We start from the raw sequence: 22,901 nt of genomic DNA, 5'->3' as shown, positions 1-22,901 counted from the left end.
AGCTTTTATTTAACCATTCAGCCCAAATTTTCACCAACAGCTTCCAACCCGCCCCCAACATCAGCACAAACATCAGCACTGGTCAACACGTAAAGAAAACCACAAGCTTTATTAAGACGGTGAGCAAAACCACATACAAATAAAGATCAAACAGTCCAGTAGAAACATCTGAAACATATTTTATTCACCTCTGGACAGCAGCAGATCTTAGTTTTTTAGCTCCTTACCATCCACAGAACTGCAGACATGGATCTACAGTACAAACGGTGACGATGACCAGAGCGACGCCAAATCACCAAATCCTGTCATTGTTCTCTAAGGAACGCTGGTTAGAACATCAGCTCAGTGGCATCTAAGCAGGCTACTGATCAAGGTTCAGACCCCAGCAAAGCCTGGGCAGGACCCTTAAACCCTGTCTGCTCCAGGGGCAACACCACTGCTGACCCTTCACTCCAACCCAGCAGCAAACCGTGTCCACCAACCAAGTGTTGCTGAATTTGCACTTTTCTGTGAAAGAACATCCTACAGAAGATCTTTCTGAGCAGAAGCCGTGGAGAAACGTTCAGGAACCAAGCAAAGCTGAGGAAAAACATCTAACACAGTATAAAAGCTGAGAAGAAGCGAATAAAACTGGCAAAACCTTGGAGAAACATCTCAAAAAGCATAAAATTGTATTTCAAGACCCTTGGGCTTCATACTATATGACCAAAAGTATTGGGACACCCCTTTTAATGACTGAATTCATGTGTTTCAGCCACAGCCGTCACTAACAGGTGAAATAAATCAATCAAATAAAGAAAATAATCCATGATGCTTCTGACTTTGCTGCAACAGTTTAGGGAAGGACCTTTCCTGATCCAGCATGAGCGAGCTCTATAAAGTCCCGCTCAACAGGTCTGGGATGAATCGGAAAACACCAACATCAGCACCCAGCTGTCATATTTTGACTAAACAGGCACAAATTCCCATACACAGACACACTTCAGTCTTGTTTTTGAAACAGGACGTCCAACAAGCTCATGATCAGGCGTCCAAATACTTCTGGTAGAACCATGTTGATTCCTAAATAAAAACCCTCACACACACACGTCGTTACCATGTTAAAGTTTTATTTGATATTTGGACGTTTTTGTGGTACAAACTCCTGATCTGAAAGCTCGATCCATTCGATTTCCATCAGAACCAAAATAAAACATGAAATAAAAACGGTGGATTCGGTGTTTGGTTACGTCTCCACCGAATCACCGATACAAACTCAGGATTTATTTATTTATTATTATTATTTTTTTTAGAACAGACTCACTTCAATCAGGTCAAGAAAATCATAAATCATCAATATTTAAACCATCATGCAGCCAGAAGCTTCATCATAAACCCTCAGAGAGAGCAAACACTGTAGAACACGGCTGAGATCTGCTGGGTTCCTGAGGTTCCTCTGAGCTGTTCCTTCAAACCCAAACATCTAATTAACCTGCAGCAGGTAGAACGCCGCAGCAGCCAATAGGACGCCGCAGACCGGCACCATGAAGTACTTTCGGTATTTAAGCCACGCCCCTTCTTCTGTCTCCACCTCCGTGTTGCGCCTGTTCTTCCTCCGTTTTCCTTTCTGGCGCCTCTCGAAGGCCTCGAGCTCAGCCTGCAACGGAGAGTAAAAGATTCTAGAGGATTCGAATCAGACCTGAACTCATGATCAGATTATTTAGACGCTCTTATACAGAGATACACTCATTACATCACCACAGCTTAGCTCACTAAGCTAACACAGTTAGCATCACGCCGAAAACGCTTAAACTCTCCCCGACGCCCCAATTTACAGATAAACCCACTCGTATATAATTACACCTTTATACAGATTACACATCACTGAGGATTTATTTACATGTGAGAGGAACTCTGTTGGTTGCTCCGCGCTGATTCATCCAGCATGTTTGTAGTTTTTTGTGAGAAATGTTTTGTGCCGCACTGAATGCTGGGATTGATCTTCAGCGCTGAGGAGGCGTCGGGCGCTCCCTCGTCATTCAGTCAGATCATCACTCAGGATTGAGAACCTCAGTAGGAGCATTTTAAGGGATCTGAGGATTTAGGTGTGAAAGATAAAAGGTACCTGCTGTATCTTCAGCTCTTCTTCCTTGATGGCTCTCTCCTCAGCCTCTCGCTCCTGACACACACACACACACACACACACACACACACCATTAAACTCTACAGTTCCCTAGGGAATGTGTGTGTGTGTAATGGACTTTGCTATTATCCTCTACGGTGTGTTACGAGGCTTTATTGCCCGTGTGTGTGTGTGTGTGTGTGTGTGGCACTAATGTTCCCCTGATGCCTCCTCAGATGTTTAGGTTTCCCAGTGCATTTTACAACCCATCACCATGGCAACTAATGACCCTCATTCCTCCGTGTGTGTGTGTGTGTGTGTGTGTGTGTGTGTGTGTGTGTGTGTGATCTTTTATGCGTCTCACAGAACCCTCACAACACTGACGCCGTTTCCACACCGGCCCTCTAGATCCAGACCCGCGGTTCAGACCTCAGGGAAGGTGTGAAAGCGGTTTTCGGAGATCGTGATAGGTTGAACGACGTCACATGACTTTCGGTTTGAAGTTTTGGACAGTATGGATGGTTTATTTGAAAAAGGGAATTGGCTATGACTAGTAATAACAACAAGATGGTCTGCTCAGTAGAACCCAGGTTTGGAAGAAGTGTGTGTGTGTATAGATGACGCCCTTCTTCAAACAATCCCAGAGTTATAAACACGGTGTGTGTGTGTGTGTGTGTGTGTGTGAGACCTCAGCGTATTTCTTCTGCAGTTCTCTACAGGTGTGGTCACACACCACCAGGTTCTCCTCCTGCCTGGCTCGAGAACAGGAGAACTCCTGAAACACACACAGTTCAACACACAGTCAAAAATATGTGGACACCTGATTATGAGCTTATCGGACGTTCCCTTTCAAAGCCATGGACATTATTATAGAGCCTACTGTTATGTGCATGTGGAACGCGTCTGTAGGAATTTGGAGCCATTTAGTCAGACAAGCATTTGGAAGGTCCAGCACTGATGCTGGACCAGAGGGCCTGGATCACAATCCATGTTTTAATTCAGGAACCCTACAAATGCTGCCCAAGAATTAAAAAGGTTCCTGTTTTCATGAATGCACATGCACATATGGACTGGGGTGGTTCCTGTTCTTTAAAGCGCACATGCTGCCGATGGACTCGGACGGTTCCTCTATTTGAGAACACACATGCTGCATATCTATCCATTGGGATGGTTCCTGTTCTCGAGGGTGAACATGCTGCATATGGATCAGGATGGTTCCGGTTTTTGGGAACACGCATGCAACATATATATGGACTGAGATGGTTCCTGTTTTCGGGGGTGCACATGCTGTCTATTTATCGGGATGGTTCCTGTTATCAGGAACACACACACACACACTATACGGACTGGGATGGTTCCTGTTTTGGGGGGTGCACATACTGCATATGGACTGGGACGGTTTCTGTACTCAGGAACCCTGTACAGCAGCTCAGGTGAAGATGTGTGGGTGTGTTTGTACCTTTCTGATCCTCTTGCATGGACATTTAACCTTGACCTTCTGGTTGCAGTTCTCCTCACACTCTCCAGCATGGCAGAGCGCCTTACAGCGATGACCACACTGCAGCTACACACACACACACACAGAGGAAATTTAGTCTCTCTGCGGCTGATTACTGGCACTAAGAACTATGGAACTAAAGATCTCGGGGTTCCAGACGTTTCCTCCTGAAGGTGGAGCTCAAACAGTCAGCATTAGCATTTATGCAGTTTGGGGCGCGGCAGAAGATCCCTCACGTGTGCTGTGTAAACAATGTCACCTAGGGTAACAGGAAAACAGGTCCGAAACTTCGAAACTCTAAACCCACTGTGATGTAAAGCCTGCTTGGCCGTGGACACTCCGTGGCCTTTTAATTCACGCCGGCCGGTTCTCGGATTACGTCCGACCATTCGGATCAATTTCGTCTCCGAATTGGACAACATGGTAACTGCGTCATGCTTTACAGACCCTGTTCATATGGGCACAGAGAAGTTTAAATGACAGAAGTTTATACACAACCGAACTGTGTGTGTTTTTCAGGAGTTAGAAAAAAAGCTTCTTCTCGGACGTCTGTCCCCACAGCGCTGAACCCGAGCGGATAAACACAACCGAGGGACGGAGGAGCGAATCACGAGCCATGTCAGAGAAACCAGGGACAACAGGAACGAGGAGAACAGCAAACACGAGCCTGTGTGTGTGTGTGTGTGTGTGTGTGTGTGTGTGTGTTTCCAGGAACAATGCTGGATACTGTGTGTGTGTGTGTGTGTGTGAGATGAAATGTATTGTGACACTTCATAAACTCTAGATGTCTTGAAGCATTAAACATCACCCCTGCAGCGAGGGGGTGGGGTGGGGGGGGGGGGGGGGCTGGATGGGGTTCGGGGGGTGTAAGAAACACCAAACATGAAACATCCATGAGCACCAAACTAAATCCAAACGAGCCGATCCATCGGCGCGTCCAGACGAAACACAGACGGACCCACCAGCACCGCGTTCTCACACACAAACGTTAAGCGAGGGAACGAAGCGAATCCTGGCGCGTACAGATTCGGGAACAGCGCGCCCCTCGCGCGCCCCCCCCCCCCCCTCGCCCCCCGGCCACCATCAAAAACACGCCAGTAACTGAGCTGTGCAGCGGCGTCTAACGTTTCAAACCGGTTTGTTGTTACTGGAACCGAACGATCAAAGACGTGATGCATCGTTTACGCAGCAGCGCCACAGAGCCGTGATGCGACGTTCTACACAAACCGACCATCAAACACAAACACACACATTATATACTGAACCCTGATTATTTACACATGTCCAATTCCCCTGCACGGCATCATCGTTTAACCTCTGCTGCATGTGCGACATCCATGTACACCGGCCTACATACCCCATCTACACCCATACACAATACCCCCAATACCCCAATCTACAATACCTCCCACTACCCCCATCTACAATACCCCCAATACCCCAATCTACAATACCCCGTCTACCATACCCCCAATACCCCGTCTACCATACCCCCAATACCCCGTCTACCATACCTCAAATACCCCATCTACAATACCCCCAATACCCCAATCTACAATACCCCCAATACCCCAATCTACAATACCCACAATACCCCGTCTACCATCCCTCAAATACCCTGTCTACCTTACCTCAAATACCCCAGCTACCATACCCCCAATACCCTGTCTACCATACCCCCAATACCCCGTCTACCATACCTCAAATACTCTACCATACCCCCAATACCCCGTCTACCATACCCCCAATACCCCGTCTACCATCCCTCAAATACCCCGTCTACCATACCTCAAATACCCCGGCTACCATACCCCCAATACCCCGTCTACCATACCCCCAATACCCCGTCTACCATACCTCAAATACTCTACCATACCCCCAATACCCCGTCTACCATACCCCCAATACCCCGTCTACCATACCTCAAATACTCTTACCATACCCCCAATACCCCGTCTACCATCCCTCAAATACCCCGTCTACCTTACCTCAAATACCCCATCTACCATCCCTCAAATACCCCGTCTACCTTACCTCAAATACCCCATCTACCATCCCTCAAATACCCCATCTACCATCCCTCAAATACCCCATCTACCTTACCCCATCTACCATACCTCAAATACCCCGTCTACCATCCCTCAAATACTCTACCATCCCTCAAATACCCCATCTACCTTACCCCATCTACCATACCTCAAATACCCCGTCTACCATCCCTCAAATACTCTACCATCCCTCAAATACCCCATCTACCTTCCCTCAAATACCCCATCTACCATACCTCAAATACCCCATCTACCATACCTCAAATCCCCCGTCTACCATACCCCCAATACCCCGTCTACCATACCCCCAATACCCCGTCTACCATACCTCAAATACCCCCAATACCCCAATCTACAATACCTCCCACTACCCCATGTGCCCCTATCTACAGTACCTTCAATACCCCGTCTACAGAACCTCCAAAATCACGTCTACATTACCTCCAATGCCCCATCCACCCCCGTTTACAATACCCCCAATACCCCATCTACAGTATTTCCAATATCGCATCTACCCCCTAGCTACGGCACCCTCCTTACCCAATCTATGGGTATGGGAATAGCTATAGGAGAATGTTCATCTGTACGTCATGGTCACATGTACAGGGTTCCAGAGTGATACGGGGACTTGGACATTTCAGATCTTTCTCTCTCACACACACACTCACACACACACACACTCACACACACACTCACACTCTCTCTCACACACACACACACCTCTCTCACACACACACACCTCTCTAACACCTGATAATGAGGTGTGAGGGACAGAGAGGTGATAAGAGGACGAGTGAGAGAGACAGAAACCATGCGAGTGCATGTGGGATGTTTATGGACTGAACACACACACACACACACACACACACACACACACACACACACACACACACACACACACACCTGTTTAGGGCACTGGTTCTTGCAGGAGGTGAGGAGCTTCCTACCCTCATCATCAGTAGAGCTCAGCTTCCTACAAACACACACAACAGATACTTTTACAGCAGAGTACAATGCACACATATAGGGGCCTTGCTCAGGGGCCCAACAGTGGAAACTCAGCAGTGGTGGGACTTGAACTGGTGTCTCTTACAGGCACTCGATGTACAGGGTGGTGATCCTGCAGTGGCACCTCTGCCTGATCATCTGGGTGCAGGGTGGGCAGTCGCCACGGTGACAGGGGAGGGTACAAGGATGGGGGCATTCGGGCGGGCGGGGCTTACAGCAGCCCTCCTCACACTGCTCACACTCCCTCCCAGCCTGCACACACAGCACAACACATTCCAGGCAAAAGTATATGGACAGCACCATGGCGACCGATAACCACAATGAATTCCTCATGACTATAGATGGTGGCTTCTCTGTGCCTATATAATCTGCACCCCACCCAACCCTCCAATCCCCCCACTCCCCCCAAACAGTGTAAAAAATACCCAGAGAGATAGAAATACTGTCCGTACCGCTGTTTTCTCCCTGTTATGGTCGGTGGTCACAGCATGGCACAGCAGGCTGCAGGTATGGTTACCACAGGTCAAAGTTCGCCCACACGCCCTGCCACATGAGAAGGGCCCACGAGCGTGACACGGCACGGGACTCACCTACAGAACCAGGAACAGCACAGATATAGACGTCAAGAAACACACGTATGGTTAGAACCTTCAAACTAATCATAAGAACCTTCAAACCCATCGTCAGAACCTTCAAACTCATCATCAGAACCTTTAAAATAATCGTCAGGACCTTCAAACCCATCATCAGATCCTTCAACCTCCACCAGAACCTTCAAACCCATCATCAGATCCTTCAACCTCCACCAGAACCTTCAAACCCATCGTCAGAACCTTCAAACTCATCATCAGAACCTTTAAAATAATCGTCAGAACCTTCAAACCCATCATCAGATCCTTCAACCTCCACCAGAACCTTCAAACCCATCGTCAGAACCTTCAAACTCATCATCAGAACCTTTAAAATAACCGTCAGAACCTTCAAACCAATCATCAGATCCTTCAACCTCCACCAGAACCTTCAAACCCATCGTCAGAACCTTCAAACCCATCATCAGAACCTTCAAACTCATAATCAGAACCTTTAAACTAATTGTCAGGACCTTCAAACCCATCGTCAGAACCTTCAAACTCATCATCAGAGCCTTTAATCTCCATCAGAACCATCACACTCATCAGATCCTTCTAACTCCATTAGAACCTTTTAAGCTCATCGTCAGAACCTTCAATCTCCATTAGAACCTTCAAACTCATTGTCTGAACCTTCAAACCTTTAAACTTATGGTAAGAACCTTCAAACTAATCCTCAGAAACTTCAAACTGCATCAGAACCTTTAAAATAATTGTGGCGCCCAGGTGGCGCAGCGGGATATTCCGCTGACGCACCAGCACCGAGTTTCTGAACCTCCCGGTTCGAGGCTCGGTGTTGCCACCGGTCGGCTGGGCGCCATCTGGCGGGCATAATTGGCAGTGCCTGCAGGGTGGGGGACCGGACTATATGTGGGTGGGTGGGTCTTCATGCGCTGTGTAAGGACCCTGATTTGCAGAAGAGACGCCCGTGCAGAATGCACGGACGAGAAGAGGAGGACTGTACACGTGTAAAGAAGGCGTGGGGCAGCGGCGTGCTCTCCTTGGATGCAGGTCTGGTGTGCCTGTTAGCAGCGGAAGACAGATTGGAAGCGCTAAAAATTGGGAGAAAAATTGGGGAGAAAATTGGGAGAAAAATAATAATAAAAAAAAAAAAAAAAAAAAAAAAAAAAAAATTGTCAGGAACTTCAAACTCATCATTGGATCCTTTAAACTCCATTAGAACCTTCAAATTAATCATCAGAACCTTTTAACATAATTGTCAGCACCTTCAAACTCCATCAGAACCTGTAAACTCATCGTCAGAACCTTCAAGCTCCATCAGAACCTGTAAACTCATCGTCAGAACCTTCAAGCTCCATCAGAACCTGTAAACTCATCGTCAGAACCTTCAAGCTCCATCAGAACCTGTAAACTCATCGTCAGAACCTTTAAACTCTTTATCAGAATCTTCAAGCACATGAGGATCACGTGATCAGAAGTTGAGATGACAGTGATTGGGAGGAACGAGTGACGGAGCTCGGGACGGGCAGCGCCGCGTGAGCGGAGGAGTCGCAGGAGAAATGCTGAGCGCGGAGATTTGGCTAATTAAACGCTGCTAGCTCAAACAGATCCACCCCGTCCAGCGGAATCATCAGGAATCACCTCCACACACCCCCACACCGGCGCATTCACGCCATGCCAGAACGCATAAACAAAGCCCCCACAGGAACCTTAAGAACAATATGAGGGGTGTCCACATACTTTTGGAAGAAATTCTATGTTCCAGCCACACCCTTTGCTTACAAGTCTATGTAACTATGCTACGATCAGGGACCTCCCTGCTGATCAGGGTCTCAGTAAGTCCAAAGCCATCATCATCATCAGCCTGATGGTTTCTCAGAAGGTTATGGTATGGTAACTCATATTAGCTCCTCAGAAAGTTAGAGAACATGGAGAAACATCTGCCTGATGGAACCAGTTCTCAGGTGCGAGACCAAATAATGAAATGATGGTTTTCAAAGCTCCAGGGGTCTCAGACGCCACTGAAGATACAACGGTGAGGAACACGAGCTACTGAGTAACAAAGGGACACACACACACACACACACACACACACACACACACACACACACACAGTGAGAGGACTTCAGCATCTGACATTTACACACACAGAACAGAGATTAGACCAGGTCTGACCTTTAGTCTAATCTAACTCTAACACACACACACACACACACACACACACACATTGTGCATCACACAGGAAAAGGTGACAGAATCATAAAAGGTGTGTGTGTGTGTGTGTGTGTGTGTGTGTGTGTGTGTGTGTGTGTGTGTGTGTGTGTGTGTGTGTGATGGTACTTCCTGACCTTTTGTATAGCAGGTAATAATACAGATGTCATTTTTTGGAAATAATTTGTTCCTGTCAAGGTTATGGAACTCACATTAGTTCCTCTAAAACACTACAGTTCCTCAGAGGAACCATCGTCTCAAAAAGGATCCAGAACTTTATGGTTCTTCAGAAAGATCCAGAAGTCTCTTTAAAATAAAAGGACAGTAATATTGCAATGATGGGTACAGTGATGGGTACCAGATTACTGCGATGGGTACTTTAATGGGTACTATGATGGGTACTATGATGGGTACAGGGAGGATGATGGGTACTATGATGAGTAATATAATGGGTACTATGATGGGTACAGGGAGGATGATGGTACTATAATGGGTACTATGATGGGTACAGGGAGGATGATGGTACTATGATGGGTACAGGGAGGATGATGGTACTATGATGGGTACTATGATGGGTACAGGGAGGATGATGGGTACTATGATGGGTACAGGGAGGATGATGGGTACTATGATGGGTACAGGGAGGATGATGGGTACTATGATGGGTACAGGGAGGATGATGGTACTATGATGGGTACTATGATGGGTACAGGGAGGATGATGGGTAATATGATGGGTACAGGGAGGATGATGGGTACAGGGAGGATGATGGGTACTATGATGGGTAATATGATGGGTACAGGGAGGATGATGGGTACAGGGAGGATGATGGGTACTATGATGGGTAATATGATGGGTACAGGGAGGATGATGGGTAATATGATGGGTACAGGGAGGATGATGGTACTATGATGGGTACTATGATGGGTACAGGGAGGATGATGGGTACAGGGAGGATGATGGGTACTATGATGGGTACAGGGAGGATGATGGGTACTATGATGGGTACAGGGAGGATGATGGGTAATATGATGGGTACAGGGAGGATGATGGTACTATGATGGGTACAGGGAGGATGATGGGTAATATGATGGGTACAGGGAGGATGATGGGTAATATGATGGGTACAGGGAGGATGATGGGTACTATGATGGGTACAGGGAGGATGATGGGTAATATGATGGGTACAGGGAGGATGATGGGTACTATGATGGGTACAGGGAGGATGATGGGTAATATGATGGGTACAGGGAGGATGATGGGTACTATGATGGGTACAGGGAGGATGATGGGTAATATGATGGGTACAGGGAGGATGATGGGTACTATGATGGGTACTATGATGGGTACAGGGAGGATGATGGGTAATATGATGGGTACAGGGAGGATGATGGGTAATATGATGGGTACATGGAGGATGATGGGTAATATGATGGGTACAGGGAGGATGATGGGTAATATGATGGGTAATATAATGGGTACAGTGATGGGTACTATGATGGGTACAGGGAGGATGATGGGTAATATGATGGGTACAGGGAGGATGATGGGTACTATGATGGGTACTATGATGGGTACAGGGAGGATGATGGGTAATATGATGGGTACAGGGAGGATGATGGGTAATATGATGGGTACAGGGAGGATGATGGGTACTATGATGGGTACAGGGAGGATGATGGGTAATATGATGGGTAATATAATGGGTACAGTGATGGGTACTATGATGGGTACAGGGAGGATGATGGGTACTATGATGGGTACAGGGAGGATGATGGGTACTATGATGGGTACAGGGAGGATGATGGGTACTATGATGGGTACAGGGAGGATGATGGGTAATATGATGGGTACAGGGAGGATGATGGTACTGAGGATCTACAGTAATGATTCAGTACAGTGGTGGTGAATATCGTGATATATCGTATAAATGATAATCAGTACAATCCTGAATACAGAGAATAAAAATCAGAAGCAGATTCTGACTGAACGAGCTCAAACACAGTGTGTGTGTGTGTGGCTATGTGATATAAGTGTCATGTGTGTGTGTGTGTGTGTGTGTGTGTGTGTGTGTGTGTGTGTGTGTGTACCTCATGTTCCCCGAGACAGGCCCTGCGGAGAGACAAATATACAACATGTCACAATAGTTTCATAAAAGCAAACCACACACACACACACACATTAGGTATACACACTGTACAAACACACACTACACACACAATACATACACACAACATAATTCCACACACTGCATACTCACACGCACAACACGTACACACGTACACACACACACAGTAGATACACACAATACGTACACACTACATACTCACACACACACTAGATACACACTATACACACAATACGTACACATATACACACACACTAGATACACACACTATACACACCATGCACACACTGTATAAATGCACCCACTACACACACATACAAACAGATACTCACTCATACACACACACACTTGCACGCTCACACACACAGTTCGCCCCGCTGTGTGGTATGAGCTCTGTTACAAGTTTAAACTAAACACACAAACACAGAGTCGTCAGTACTGTGTGTGTGTGTGTGTGTGTGTGTGTGTGTGAGATATTTAAGGGAGTGTGATATGTGTGTGTGTGTGTGGGAGTGTTTACACATGTGTGTGTGTACTGTGGTTATATACACTATATGGACAAAAGTCTGTAAACACCCGACCATGAGCTTGTTCCAACATCATGGGGATTATCTGGAAAACTCGCCCCCTTGCAGCTATAACAGCCTTTACTCATCTGGTAAGGATCACCAGCCGAGTCTGGAGTGTGTCTGTGGGAATTTCTGCCTAACGCTTGGGTCAGAAAACCTGAATTTTAGAATTAGGAGGGGCGTCCACATACTTTTGGAAATACAGTGTATATGTAAAGCACCTTGTGACCTTGGCATTCTAATGCCCACTGTGATGGGTACGTACGTAGGTATGGGCACTTGGCAGGGCGGGCAGGGTAATGCTTTGAACTCAAAGGCTGGAGCTGCCTGCTGTTCCCACGGACCTGCTAACTGAACCTGCACACACACACACACACACACACACACACACACACACACACACACATGGAAATGTCAGGTGACTGCACATAATCATGCTGAAGGGCTGTGTTCCAAACCACATACGCATCTCACCCTGTTGTTGGCTTTAAGCAGCACCTGGTCGTGGCACGGCGCCGGGCACAGGTGAGTACAGCCGGGTAAGGTCAGCTGGCACACCTGCTGGCATGGAGGACACACCCCGAAGTGACACCTGTGCTGCTGACGGGTCGGGTGGTGGCACGACGTAGGAGCCCTACACACACACACACACACACACACACACACACACACACACACACACAGGTCAAATGTAATGCTAGAATATTATGCAGTCACCTTCTCACTGCTGCAACAGCGCCCCCTACTGTCCGGCATTTTCACAGCCCTGTACGATCCACCACTGGCTTGTGTCCCACAGGCTAGCAAGAACCCACTGACCACTACTTTTCACCAGCCAGTTGTGGACTCCTCAGTCACTGAGAATGTAGTGTGCACTGACGTGTGTGTACCTGCAGAGCTCTTTGCAGCGGGGAGGTTTGGTGCTCCTCTCTCGTCCACACGGAACACTCAGAGACGTGGTACCACACGCACACTTCACCTGGACCACCTCAGGACACGGGTAACAGCTCCCTACACACACACACACACTTATTACGTGGTCCTTTTAGCAGCTACAGATTATAACCAAGCCTGCTTGAAGTACCAGCCCGGATCCACAACCAGCCCTGGTTCCTTTGCTGCCAACAATCTTGAAGCGATTTAAATTCCCGAAATGCAGCGATGCATGGATGAGCCTGGGGTGCACGTGACCCTGTCGCCACCAACTCCTGGTGGATACACGAGCCCTGGCGTTTTGGAAATGCCATCACAATCTGGCTGTTGTCCGACTAAAGTGGTTTGGATCGTTTCCTGCTTTCAACACTTAAAACTTCAAGTACTGACTGTACACTCATGATGATTCACGCAGCCTGCAGTGGTTTCAATAGTGCGGCCTATTATTGTTTTTATAACTACTTACATTTAATATTATTGCTATCACTGTTTATATTTTTATTGTTGATACATGCACTGTTTTCCTGAAATTATAAATATCTGTAACTATTTATCTTACATATAAAAATATATATTTATTATTATTTTTTCTATTTTATTGATGCACTTTCTTTCTTTTTCTCATGATTTAACGTAATCAGTTCGTCTCCCGCTGCTGTGGATCCCTGCTTTTATTCGAGGAGGGTATATATTCCTGCTCACGCCCCCTCCGATGCGTGCCTCGTCCCTCGACCCTTCTTTACGCCTGCGCTTCGGCGCATTCGCACACGAGATGGCGCCCAGCCGACCGGTAGCAGAGCCGAGATTCGAACCGGGGTGTTTACAATCTCAGCGCCACCTGGCCGCCTCTATATTTTATATTTATATTGTTTTCTTTTAATTATTTTTCTAAATGTGAAACTAAGCTTTAGCAATACGAATGTCCATATTTGGTCCTGCCATGATTAGTTGAGCGTGTGTGTTTACTTTCTAGTGAACATGGTGTGAAAAGGGTGAATTATTTATTTATTTATTTATTTGGGGGTTTAACACCATGTTCAACTGTCTGGTTTTTTTTATCTTGTCTTCATATTTTCATTTTTATGGTTGTGAGGTTTCTTTTATGGTTCAGGCGTGTCTACTCATCTTTCCTTGGTGCATTGGGGGCATCTATAGGGTGAATAAAGAGCTGAATCCTGCATGACATTTAGATAAACACACACACACACACACACACACACACACACACACACACACACAGAGCGAGCGACCGATCTGAAGAACAGAATAATTAAGGACAGACAGAGGCGACCCGTGGTCTGATGTCGTCTCCTCTCCTCCGTGTGTTTATCTCTCTCTCACACAAAAGCACCGGCGTGAATACGAGCCGAAGGTCACGTCGCTCAGACGGAGCCGCTGAATATGAATTAGCAGCGGACGTTAGGGTCAGACAGGGGGCGCCGGCCCTGGTTCACCTCCTACTGAAGGGTTCTCTAAACCGATTTTTTTACGCGACCCGGGCAAAGCAAGCAACACATCTTACTCTCTGTATACAAGATGTAACGTAAAGCCTCCACAAGGGGGCAGTCATGTGCACGTTTATTTATTAATTATTATTTTTCTCTGCAAGCCATTTTTTTTGGCTCACGACCCAGGGTTTAAAGAACCCTTTCCTACAGTATCCTGAGCTGTGGAACCTTCAGGAGCAGTGACTGGACCAACAAACGTCTAAACCTATGTGGACACCCGGCCAGGAGCTTGCTGGAGGTCACATTCCAATAAGGAGCTGCACATTTCCCAGCTAGAACAGCCTCTATTTCCAAGGAAAGACTTGTGTGTGTGTGGGGATTTGTGCCCATTTAGTCATAAGAGCATTGTAAACACAGGTTTCTGACGACTGATGCCACCGTCGAGAGTCTGCAGCTCTCCGTGGTCAGGGTGGGGGTCCGAGTAAGGGGTAAAAACTGTAGAATTGGATACGACCAACACGGTCAGAGTGGTGTCCACATACTTGTGGCTGTACGGTGCGTGATTTCCTGTTCATGGTTTACCTGGATGGCAGGCCGAGGGGCACTTGTGGTTCCTGCAGCCCAGCGTCCTGCCACAGCTCAGGTCACACGGCGGGCAGCTGCCCGGGCAACACTACAACACACACACACACACACACAGAGGGTTCAGGCATGGCTGCTCCAGAAAACAGGGATGACGTGTGATACCGTGTGTGTGTGTGTGTGTGTGTGTGTGTGTGTGTGTGTGTGTGTGTGTGTGTGTGTCTCACCTTGCGTTTACACTGGTGTCTGTTGCAGCTGCGCATCTGGTTGCATTTAGAGTCACACAGATACTCCTTATGGCAGGGCATGCGCTTACCGTAGCGCCCACACCGACACTGCTTCTCCACCTCCTACACACACACACACACACAGCATGTAGTAATACGCCACCTAGTGGTAAAGCCTAGATCCAGAGCACCCAGCTCGTTTCCTATTTTTCACCTCCTTTATCTCCCAATTTAGTCATTTCCAATTCCTTCATCTGATAAAGGAGGGCTGGATGACCACACGCCCCCTCCCAGACGTGTCCAATACGCGACCGCTTCTCATCACCGGTCAGTGACGGGTTCATACAGAGAGGCTAAACACCATGCGACCCCCCCGTACCGAACCGGCGCCGCCGGACCTTCCCTGCTTCAAACACGGCCGGTTGTGTTTGTGTGGTGCCCAGCCAATCACAAGAGGTCCTGGAAACCGTTGATGTTAGTGACTATAGCTGTGTCCGAAATCGCATACTTAGAGAGTACGTACTAGATTGGAGGAAGTGTGCACTACTTGGCCGGTAAAGAAGTTCATACTTTCAGTATGAAGTATGAAGTATGCACACAACACCGCTACGTACTACAGTCGCCATCTTACCAAACGTCAAGTGATGACGTGGGGCGTGATGACGTAATACAGACTTATTACAAACACCACTCGCCAAACTTTTGGATATTTATCGTCTTTTTGTTATTTATTCGTCTTTAAAATTGTTATTTTATTTATCTTACACTTGTAAACAGAGGACCGCTATCTTTCTTGTTTCTTATTACGCTTCGAACGCCTACGCAGCTCCAGTTGCATTATGGGATACATTAGCGGACCGCAAGTGTGCATCGCTTGCGTACTCAAACATGGCTGCCCGATAAGTAGGTCATACGGGTACTTCTCGCGTACCTCTTTGTGTGTACTGTGTATTCGGACATACTGACCGCTCCTGCGTCCTCGTTTCATGTACTGTCGAGTATGGAAGTATGCGATTCCGGACACAGCTTACGTGTCAGATCACCCAAAAAAAAGGATGTCCTCGAACTGCAGTGGGTTCGAAGTTGCCATGGTAACGGCATACATGTCACACGTGCGCCATGTCCCAGTATGTACTCGGTGTTTGCTCCAGCGAATGAGCGCTTAATGTGGACATACATTCCTCTGTTACTTTATTGAGGTGCTGAGTGAGTGTGTGTGTGTGTGTGTGTGTGTGTGTGTGTGTGTGTGTTTACCTGCCGGCAGGTTTCGCAGGCTCCCCTGTGGCAGCGCATGGAGCAGGTGTGTAATCCACAGTCCAGTTTTTTATCACAGGTGTCTCCACAGGTGGGAACATCGGCGGTACACGGCAGCGCACATTCTGATGCGCACACACACACACACACACACACACACACACACACACACACACACACTTAAGCATCTGACCTATGTGAGACTCGAACCCACGACTGAACTGAAATGGATAGCCAGTAGTGTGTGTGTGTGTGTGTGTGTGTGTGTGTGTGTGTACTCACTGCTCTTCCCACACGGACAGGTACGGTTCTCAGCACGAGGACACTCCCCACACACACCGGCATGACACACACGCTCACACGTGTGATTCCCACATGGTAACGGACGACCACACACCTGCACAGGTACGGGGCGGGGTTACGCACAGCACAACAGTACAAACCAACGACTAATACTTAAAGCAGCGGCGTTATTTTAGCCCAGTGTGAGGTCAGAACTCACCTGGTCACAGTGCCACACGGGGCTGGCACACTGGCGCTCGGCTTTCTTCCTCCCACACACACACTTCTGTACGCTCACTCTCGGGCACGGCTCACACTCACCTACACACAGAAGGATACAGGAGATGTTACCTGTGTGACAGGTGTGTGTACAAGTGTGTGTATTACCTGCGTGACAGGTGTGTGTACAGTACAGGTGTGTGTATTACCTGTGTGACAGGTGTGTGTACAGTACATGTGTGTATTACCTGCATAACAGGTGTGTGTACAGTACATGTGTGTGTATTACCTGAGTAACAGGTGTGTGTACAGGTGTGTATCTTATCTGCGTGACAGGTGTGTGTACAGGTGTGTATTATACCTGAGTGACAGGTGTGTGTACAGGTGTGTATTATACCTGCGTGACAGGTGTGTGTATTACCTGCGTGACAGGTGTGTGTACAGTACATGTGTACATTACCTGCGTGACAGGTGTGTGTACAGTACATGTGTATATTACCTGCGTGACAGGTGTGTATCTTACCTGCGTGACAGGTGTGTGTACAGTACATGTGTATATTACCTGCGTGACAGGTGTGTATCTTACCTGCGTGACAGGTGTGTGTACAGTACATGTGTATATTACCTGCATGACAGGTGTGTGTACAGTACATGTGTATATTACCTGTGTGACAGGTGTGTGTACAGGTGTGTATCTTACCTGCGTGACAGGTGTGTGTACAGTACATGTGTATATTACCTGCGTGACAGGTGTGTGTACAGTACATGTGTATATTACCTGCGTGACAGGTGTGTGTACAGTACATGTGTATATTACCTGCGTGACAGGTGTGTATCTTACCTGCGTGACAGGTGTGTGTACAGTACATGTGTATATTACCTGTGACAGGTGTGTGTACAGGTGTGTATCTTACCTGCGTGACAGGTGTGTGTACAGTACATGTGTATATTACCTGTGTGACAGGTGTGTGTACAGGTGTGTATCTTACCTGCGTGACAGGTGTGTGTACAGTACATGTGTATATTACCTGCGTGACAGGTGTGTGTACAGTACATGTGTATATTACCTGCGTGACCGGTGTGTACAGTACATGTGTATATTACCTGCGTGACAGGTGTGTGTACAGTACATGTGTATATTACCTGCGTGACAGGTGTGTGTAGAGTACATGTGTGTGTATTACCTGCGTGACAGGTGTGTATCTTACCTGTGTGACAGGTGTGTGTACAGGTGTGTATCTTACCTGCGTGACAGGTGTGTGTAGAGTACATGTGTGTGTATTACCTGCGTGACAGGTGTGTATCTTACCTGTGTGACAGGTGTGTGTACAGGTGTGTATCTTACCTGCGTGACAGGTGTGTGTAGAGTACATGTGTGTGTATTACCTGCGTGACAGGTGTGTATCTTACCTGTGTGACAGGTGTGTGTACAGGTGTGTATCTTACCTGCGTGACAGGTGTGTGTACAGGTGTGTATCTTACCTGCGTGACAGGTGTGTGTACAGGTGTGTATCTTACCTGCGTGACAGGTGTGTGTACAGGTGTGTATCTTACCTGCGTGACAGGTGTGTGTACAGATGTGTATCTTACCTGCGTGACAGGTGTGTGTACAGGTGTGTATCTTGCAGGCTAAGGTACGTTTGCAGATCTTCCCACAGTTCCAGGACTTGTTGCTGCAGCGGCGTGGAACAGGAGCCGCTTTCCCACACGCACACGATACACTCACCATCTTCGGGCACGGGGGGCACGGACCTGTCACACACACACACACACACTTAGCTTATGTAATAGCTGTAGCTAGGGCAGTGTGTGTGTGTGTGTGTGTGTGTGTGTGTACCTGGATGGCAGAGCAGGAGGCAGCGATGCCCACATGATGGTTTGAACTCTCGGTCACACACCTGTCCACAGGAATGTGGGAGGAGCCAAGGGTCGGGCTGAGGATCCGCCTCCTTCCCACAGTAGCAGTAATAGCGAGTGGGAGTCTGCTGGGGGGAGTACTCGTACCTGCACTTAGGACTGACACACACACACACACACACACACACACACACACACACACACACACACACACACAGTGAGGAGGAGACGGCCAAAAGTAAGTGGACGCCTGACCACGACGAGCTGCCAAGCTTACCAGGGCCAGGGGTGATCTTTTTTCCCAAAATCCTCGTCCGTCACGGAGGAGACGAGGAACACGGAGTCTTTAGCCCACTTCTGAATACAGGGGATGTGGAAGATGCAGTAACAGCCCACGCAGCTCCACACCTGAGGGGCAGAGAGAATATTATAGCACAGTTTGATCAGGGTCTGTATACACTTTCACTTCCCATCCAGCACCAGCGCATTAGTAACAATGGAAAAGTCAGTAAGTAGCAGTGAATGAATCAAAATCATGCATTCTGTATAATTTAGGCGTTATTAGAAATAACTGATTCATATATAACTACACTATAGGGCCAAAAGTATGTGGACACACAGTCATGAGCTAGCTGGACGTCCCATTCAGAAGTATAGTGTCGACCGTCACAGCATGCTCTGTTCTGGAAAGGCTTTCCACAATATTTTGAAGTGTGTCTGTAGGAGTTTGTGCCCACTGAGCCACAAAATGATTAAAACATGTCTTTATTAAAATTTTTGTGGCGATCCAATGGTTTTTAGGTTTCTTGAGACCCTAGGTAATTATTTTTATGTTTTAAATTAGTCCAAAAAACTAAAGGAAATTAAAAGTGAAAAGTGGTTAAAAATTATGTTCTGTACATTTTGTGTTTGTTAAAAAAATGCAGTGAACATTACATTATACAAAACAAAACTCACATATGCAGTTGTAGCCTAGCGGTTAAGGTACTGGACTAGTAATCAAAAGGTCGCTGGTTCAAGCCCGGACTGCCAGGTTGTCACTGTTGGGCTCTTGAGCGAGGCCCTTAACCCTTAATTGCTTAGACAGTATACCGTCACAGTACTGTACGTCACTTTGGATAAAAGCGTCCGCTCAATGCTGAAAATGTAAATACGCAAACTCTTATTTATTAATTTTTTTGTATTTCACAGGAGGTCAAATAAACACTCAGGTTTCAAAAGGTTAGAATTTTTGGGCAATGTTTAGATAGTTCTGGCTTTAAAGGGTTAACCTGGAGCAGGAAAGGGCCTTCCTCATACTGCTGGCACAAAGTTAAAAGCATAAATTCCTTTTTCTATCAATAATTTGTATACACCTGTTAGTAAGGAGTGTGGCTGAAACACATGCACTCGATCATTAATGGGGTGTCCACGTACTTCTGGCCATGTAGTTTACACATCGCATGAAAATGAACCAGATGAACAGATTCCGCGGCGCCCCGGTGTATCGTTGTGTCTCACCGCTTGTGTTCGCTTCACAGAGGCGATACAGATGAGGCAGGTGATGGCTCCCGACTGAAAGGCTTCATTCAGGTACTGACGGGTCCTCTCCAGATCCAGACCGTCACCTTCTGAACACACACACACACACATTGTTCAGCTGAGGGGTTTTCCACAAGAGTGATGTAAACTAGAGCTCCCAAATTTGCATCTCGGTGATGCTACCGACCTGGCCGGGCACCCAGCAGACACTATTTGGGGGGACAGGGATCTACGGGACTGGTACGGGCTCCTGAATGAGAGGTCAGATAGAGTATAGCATGGCGCCCTAGTAAGTAACTAATCAATATTTTATTTTATTTCCTTGCCCTATATTGATGTGTTCAATAAACTAATCAATCAGTTAATCTGTGGATCTGTGTACGACGTCACCGCTGGCAGATGATGATAAGCAGCCAGCGTCTGCACACTCTCAACAGCCAGTAGGGGGCGGTGCAAGCAGCAAAACAACTGCAATAGGGAACTGGAAACGACTAAACTGGAGAGAAAGGGGGGAAATGTACATAAAAGGTGACGATAACCACCTGTGTGACTGGTGTAGGTGGTGAGAGTCGACTCCAGGATCCTTCCTCGCTTCCCGAGCACCTCATCCTCGTCCTCATCTTCATCCTCCGAGGAGCTGTACTGGCTCTCAGTGAATCTCTGAGCTGCAGCCTGATTGGTCTTCCGAATCTCCTCGAATCTGGACTGGGAGGACGCGCCTGTGGGAGAGACATGGTGCATCAGTAGCCGCGTCTACGTACGTGCGGTCGAGCCGTGGTTGTACCTTTCGCAGGAGCCGGTTCCGCTTTAGGAAGGGTGGTGACAGCAGAAGCTGCTCTTCCTCGCCCCGCTCTTCCTCCATCCTCCTGTCTCTGTGGAGCCTGACCCCGGCCACGCCCTCTGCCCTGCTGTCGCCAAGCGGGCTGCATGGCAGTCGCCTGGGCAACAAGAAGATTGGAAAAAAACGAGGTTTTATTCTCTATACGCAGTAGACAGCTCTCCACACCCACACATTTATTCATTCCAACAATTATTTATTGACCTGTTCTGAGAAAAACAAACATTTTTAGGTACTGTCGGGTCATATTGGTCCATTGTCTCAGGACACGTGTTTCTGTGTGGCACAAATTCTACCAGCTGTGCCACCATGCCATGCACTATTATGACTGTGAACAATATATACACAGAAAGATTGGCTGTGTCTGTCAGGAGAAATGACTGAAAGATGTGGTGTCAGAGGGGACGCATGCTCAGTACTACCCGGTGGAAACTGGGTAATTGGTAAGACTACACGAGGAGAAAAAAGGGAAAATGCATGAATAGAATATTTTAAAAAACAATATACACAGTCTACAGTCATCTACGTTCTACATGCAGTTCCCCTTAAAGGTGCTGTGTGCAGAATTTAAGGATTTTAAAGGGGAATTTTTAAAGACAAGTACTTCTTAAAGCCTTAAATGCTGACCATTAAGTATAAGAGTTTGTTTAATAAACATGAAATAAGATGTGAACAATAGATGTTGAGCCCTGATGGCTATTTATGGCATTAATCCCTGTAGATTGTATTTATTTATTTAAAAAGAAACAATAAGAACTGAAAGGACAATAAACATATCATGTGAACAGTAGGAAAGTAAACAAACTAGTCTGAATGAAATTATAAATGATGTTTCCCCTCAGTTTTATTATACACTTGCTACCAAATATTTCCACTTTAAGATTTAGATATTGTTCAGTGCGCCTTTAAAACCATTCAATGTTTATTAATAATTACACACGTCCCTCTAAACAAATGTTCACCAAATGACTGAGGGTTCACCACGGAGCACATTTCTTCCCACCCGTTTTCTTACTAATCCCGCCTCCTGTGCGAGTAGCCCACGGATTGGACAGCATTAACGTGCTGCGCCGTACTAAGACTTTCTTAGCCAATCGTGACATGCGATGCGCCAGCGTCTCCACCAATCAAATCATGTAAAGCGGGAATTTGCGGAAAACGGGTAGTAAAATTACACGCACAGTACGGGTAGTCTTAAGTAGTGACTGAGCTAACCGGCTAAAGCGCTAAGTTATTAAATACTCCCATATTAGTTTTAAACGTGCCAGCCACAGATTACTCTCTGTTAAATGTGCACATTCCTGACAGAACCTGGCGAATTTTATAAATGTTTTGTTTGAAAATAAAACCTACCGTTTAAATCACAATCCCTTAAGAATCTGCTGCAGATGGGCTCGCGCGCTGAGCAGACATGCGCAAACTGAACGAACCGCAAAGCAGCATGGGAAGTGAAGTACTTTGCCCGCACTCGAGTTATTTTAATTGATGGAGGGAAAGTGCATTTAAAACTACAACTCCCGACTTCTTCTCAAAACAGCGACGTGTCCTACAGTCGTTCACTCGGTCCCTCAGGTTATGACTGGACTG

General features: G+C 47.0%; 2 protein-coding genes across 2 annotated transcripts in view; both read right to left on the bottom strand.

Annotated features, from left to right (window-relative positions):
• LOC134333832 (NLR family CARD domain-containing protein 3-like) overlaps positions 1 to 22,901 on the bottom strand; it is a 560,375-nt gene that overhangs the window by 415,023 nt on the left and 122,451 nt on the right. The gene's annotated exons all lie outside the window — the stretch shown is intronic.
• nfxl1 (nuclear transcription factor, X-box binding-like 1) lies at positions 1,093 to 22,725 on the bottom strand. The gene is given in 23 exon segments (XM_063015355.1): positions 1,093 to 1,636; positions 2,105 to 2,158; positions 2,790 to 2,876; positions 3,561 to 3,665; positions 6,551 to 6,620; positions 6,741 to 6,907; positions 7,108 to 7,245; positions 11,547 to 11,568; positions 12,419 to 12,510; positions 12,628 to 12,787; positions 13,044 to 13,164; positions 15,117 to 15,207; positions 15,344 to 15,466; positions 16,598 to 16,722; positions 16,880 to 16,994; positions 17,100 to 17,200; positions 18,689 to 18,850; positions 18,936 to 19,114; positions 19,233 to 19,363; positions 20,456 to 20,565; positions 21,019 to 21,219; positions 21,222 to 21,414; positions 22,668 to 22,725. Coding segments are annotated over 22 exon segments (2,712 nt in total). The 5' UTR covers positions 21,406 to 21,414; positions 22,668 to 22,725; the 3' UTR covers positions 1,093 to 1,462.

Source organism: Trichomycterus rosablanca, chromosome 19, assembly GCF_030014385.1.
Source record: "Trichomycterus rosablanca isolate fTriRos1 chromosome 19, fTriRos1.hap1, whole genome shotgun sequence".
In the NCBI taxonomy this organism is placed as follows: domain Eukaryota; kingdom Metazoa; phylum Chordata; class Actinopteri; order Siluriformes; family Trichomycteridae; genus Trichomycterus; species Trichomycterus rosablanca.
The sequence above is the reverse complement of the archived record's forward strand: the minus strand, read 5'-3'. Positions and strand labels throughout refer to the sequence as shown.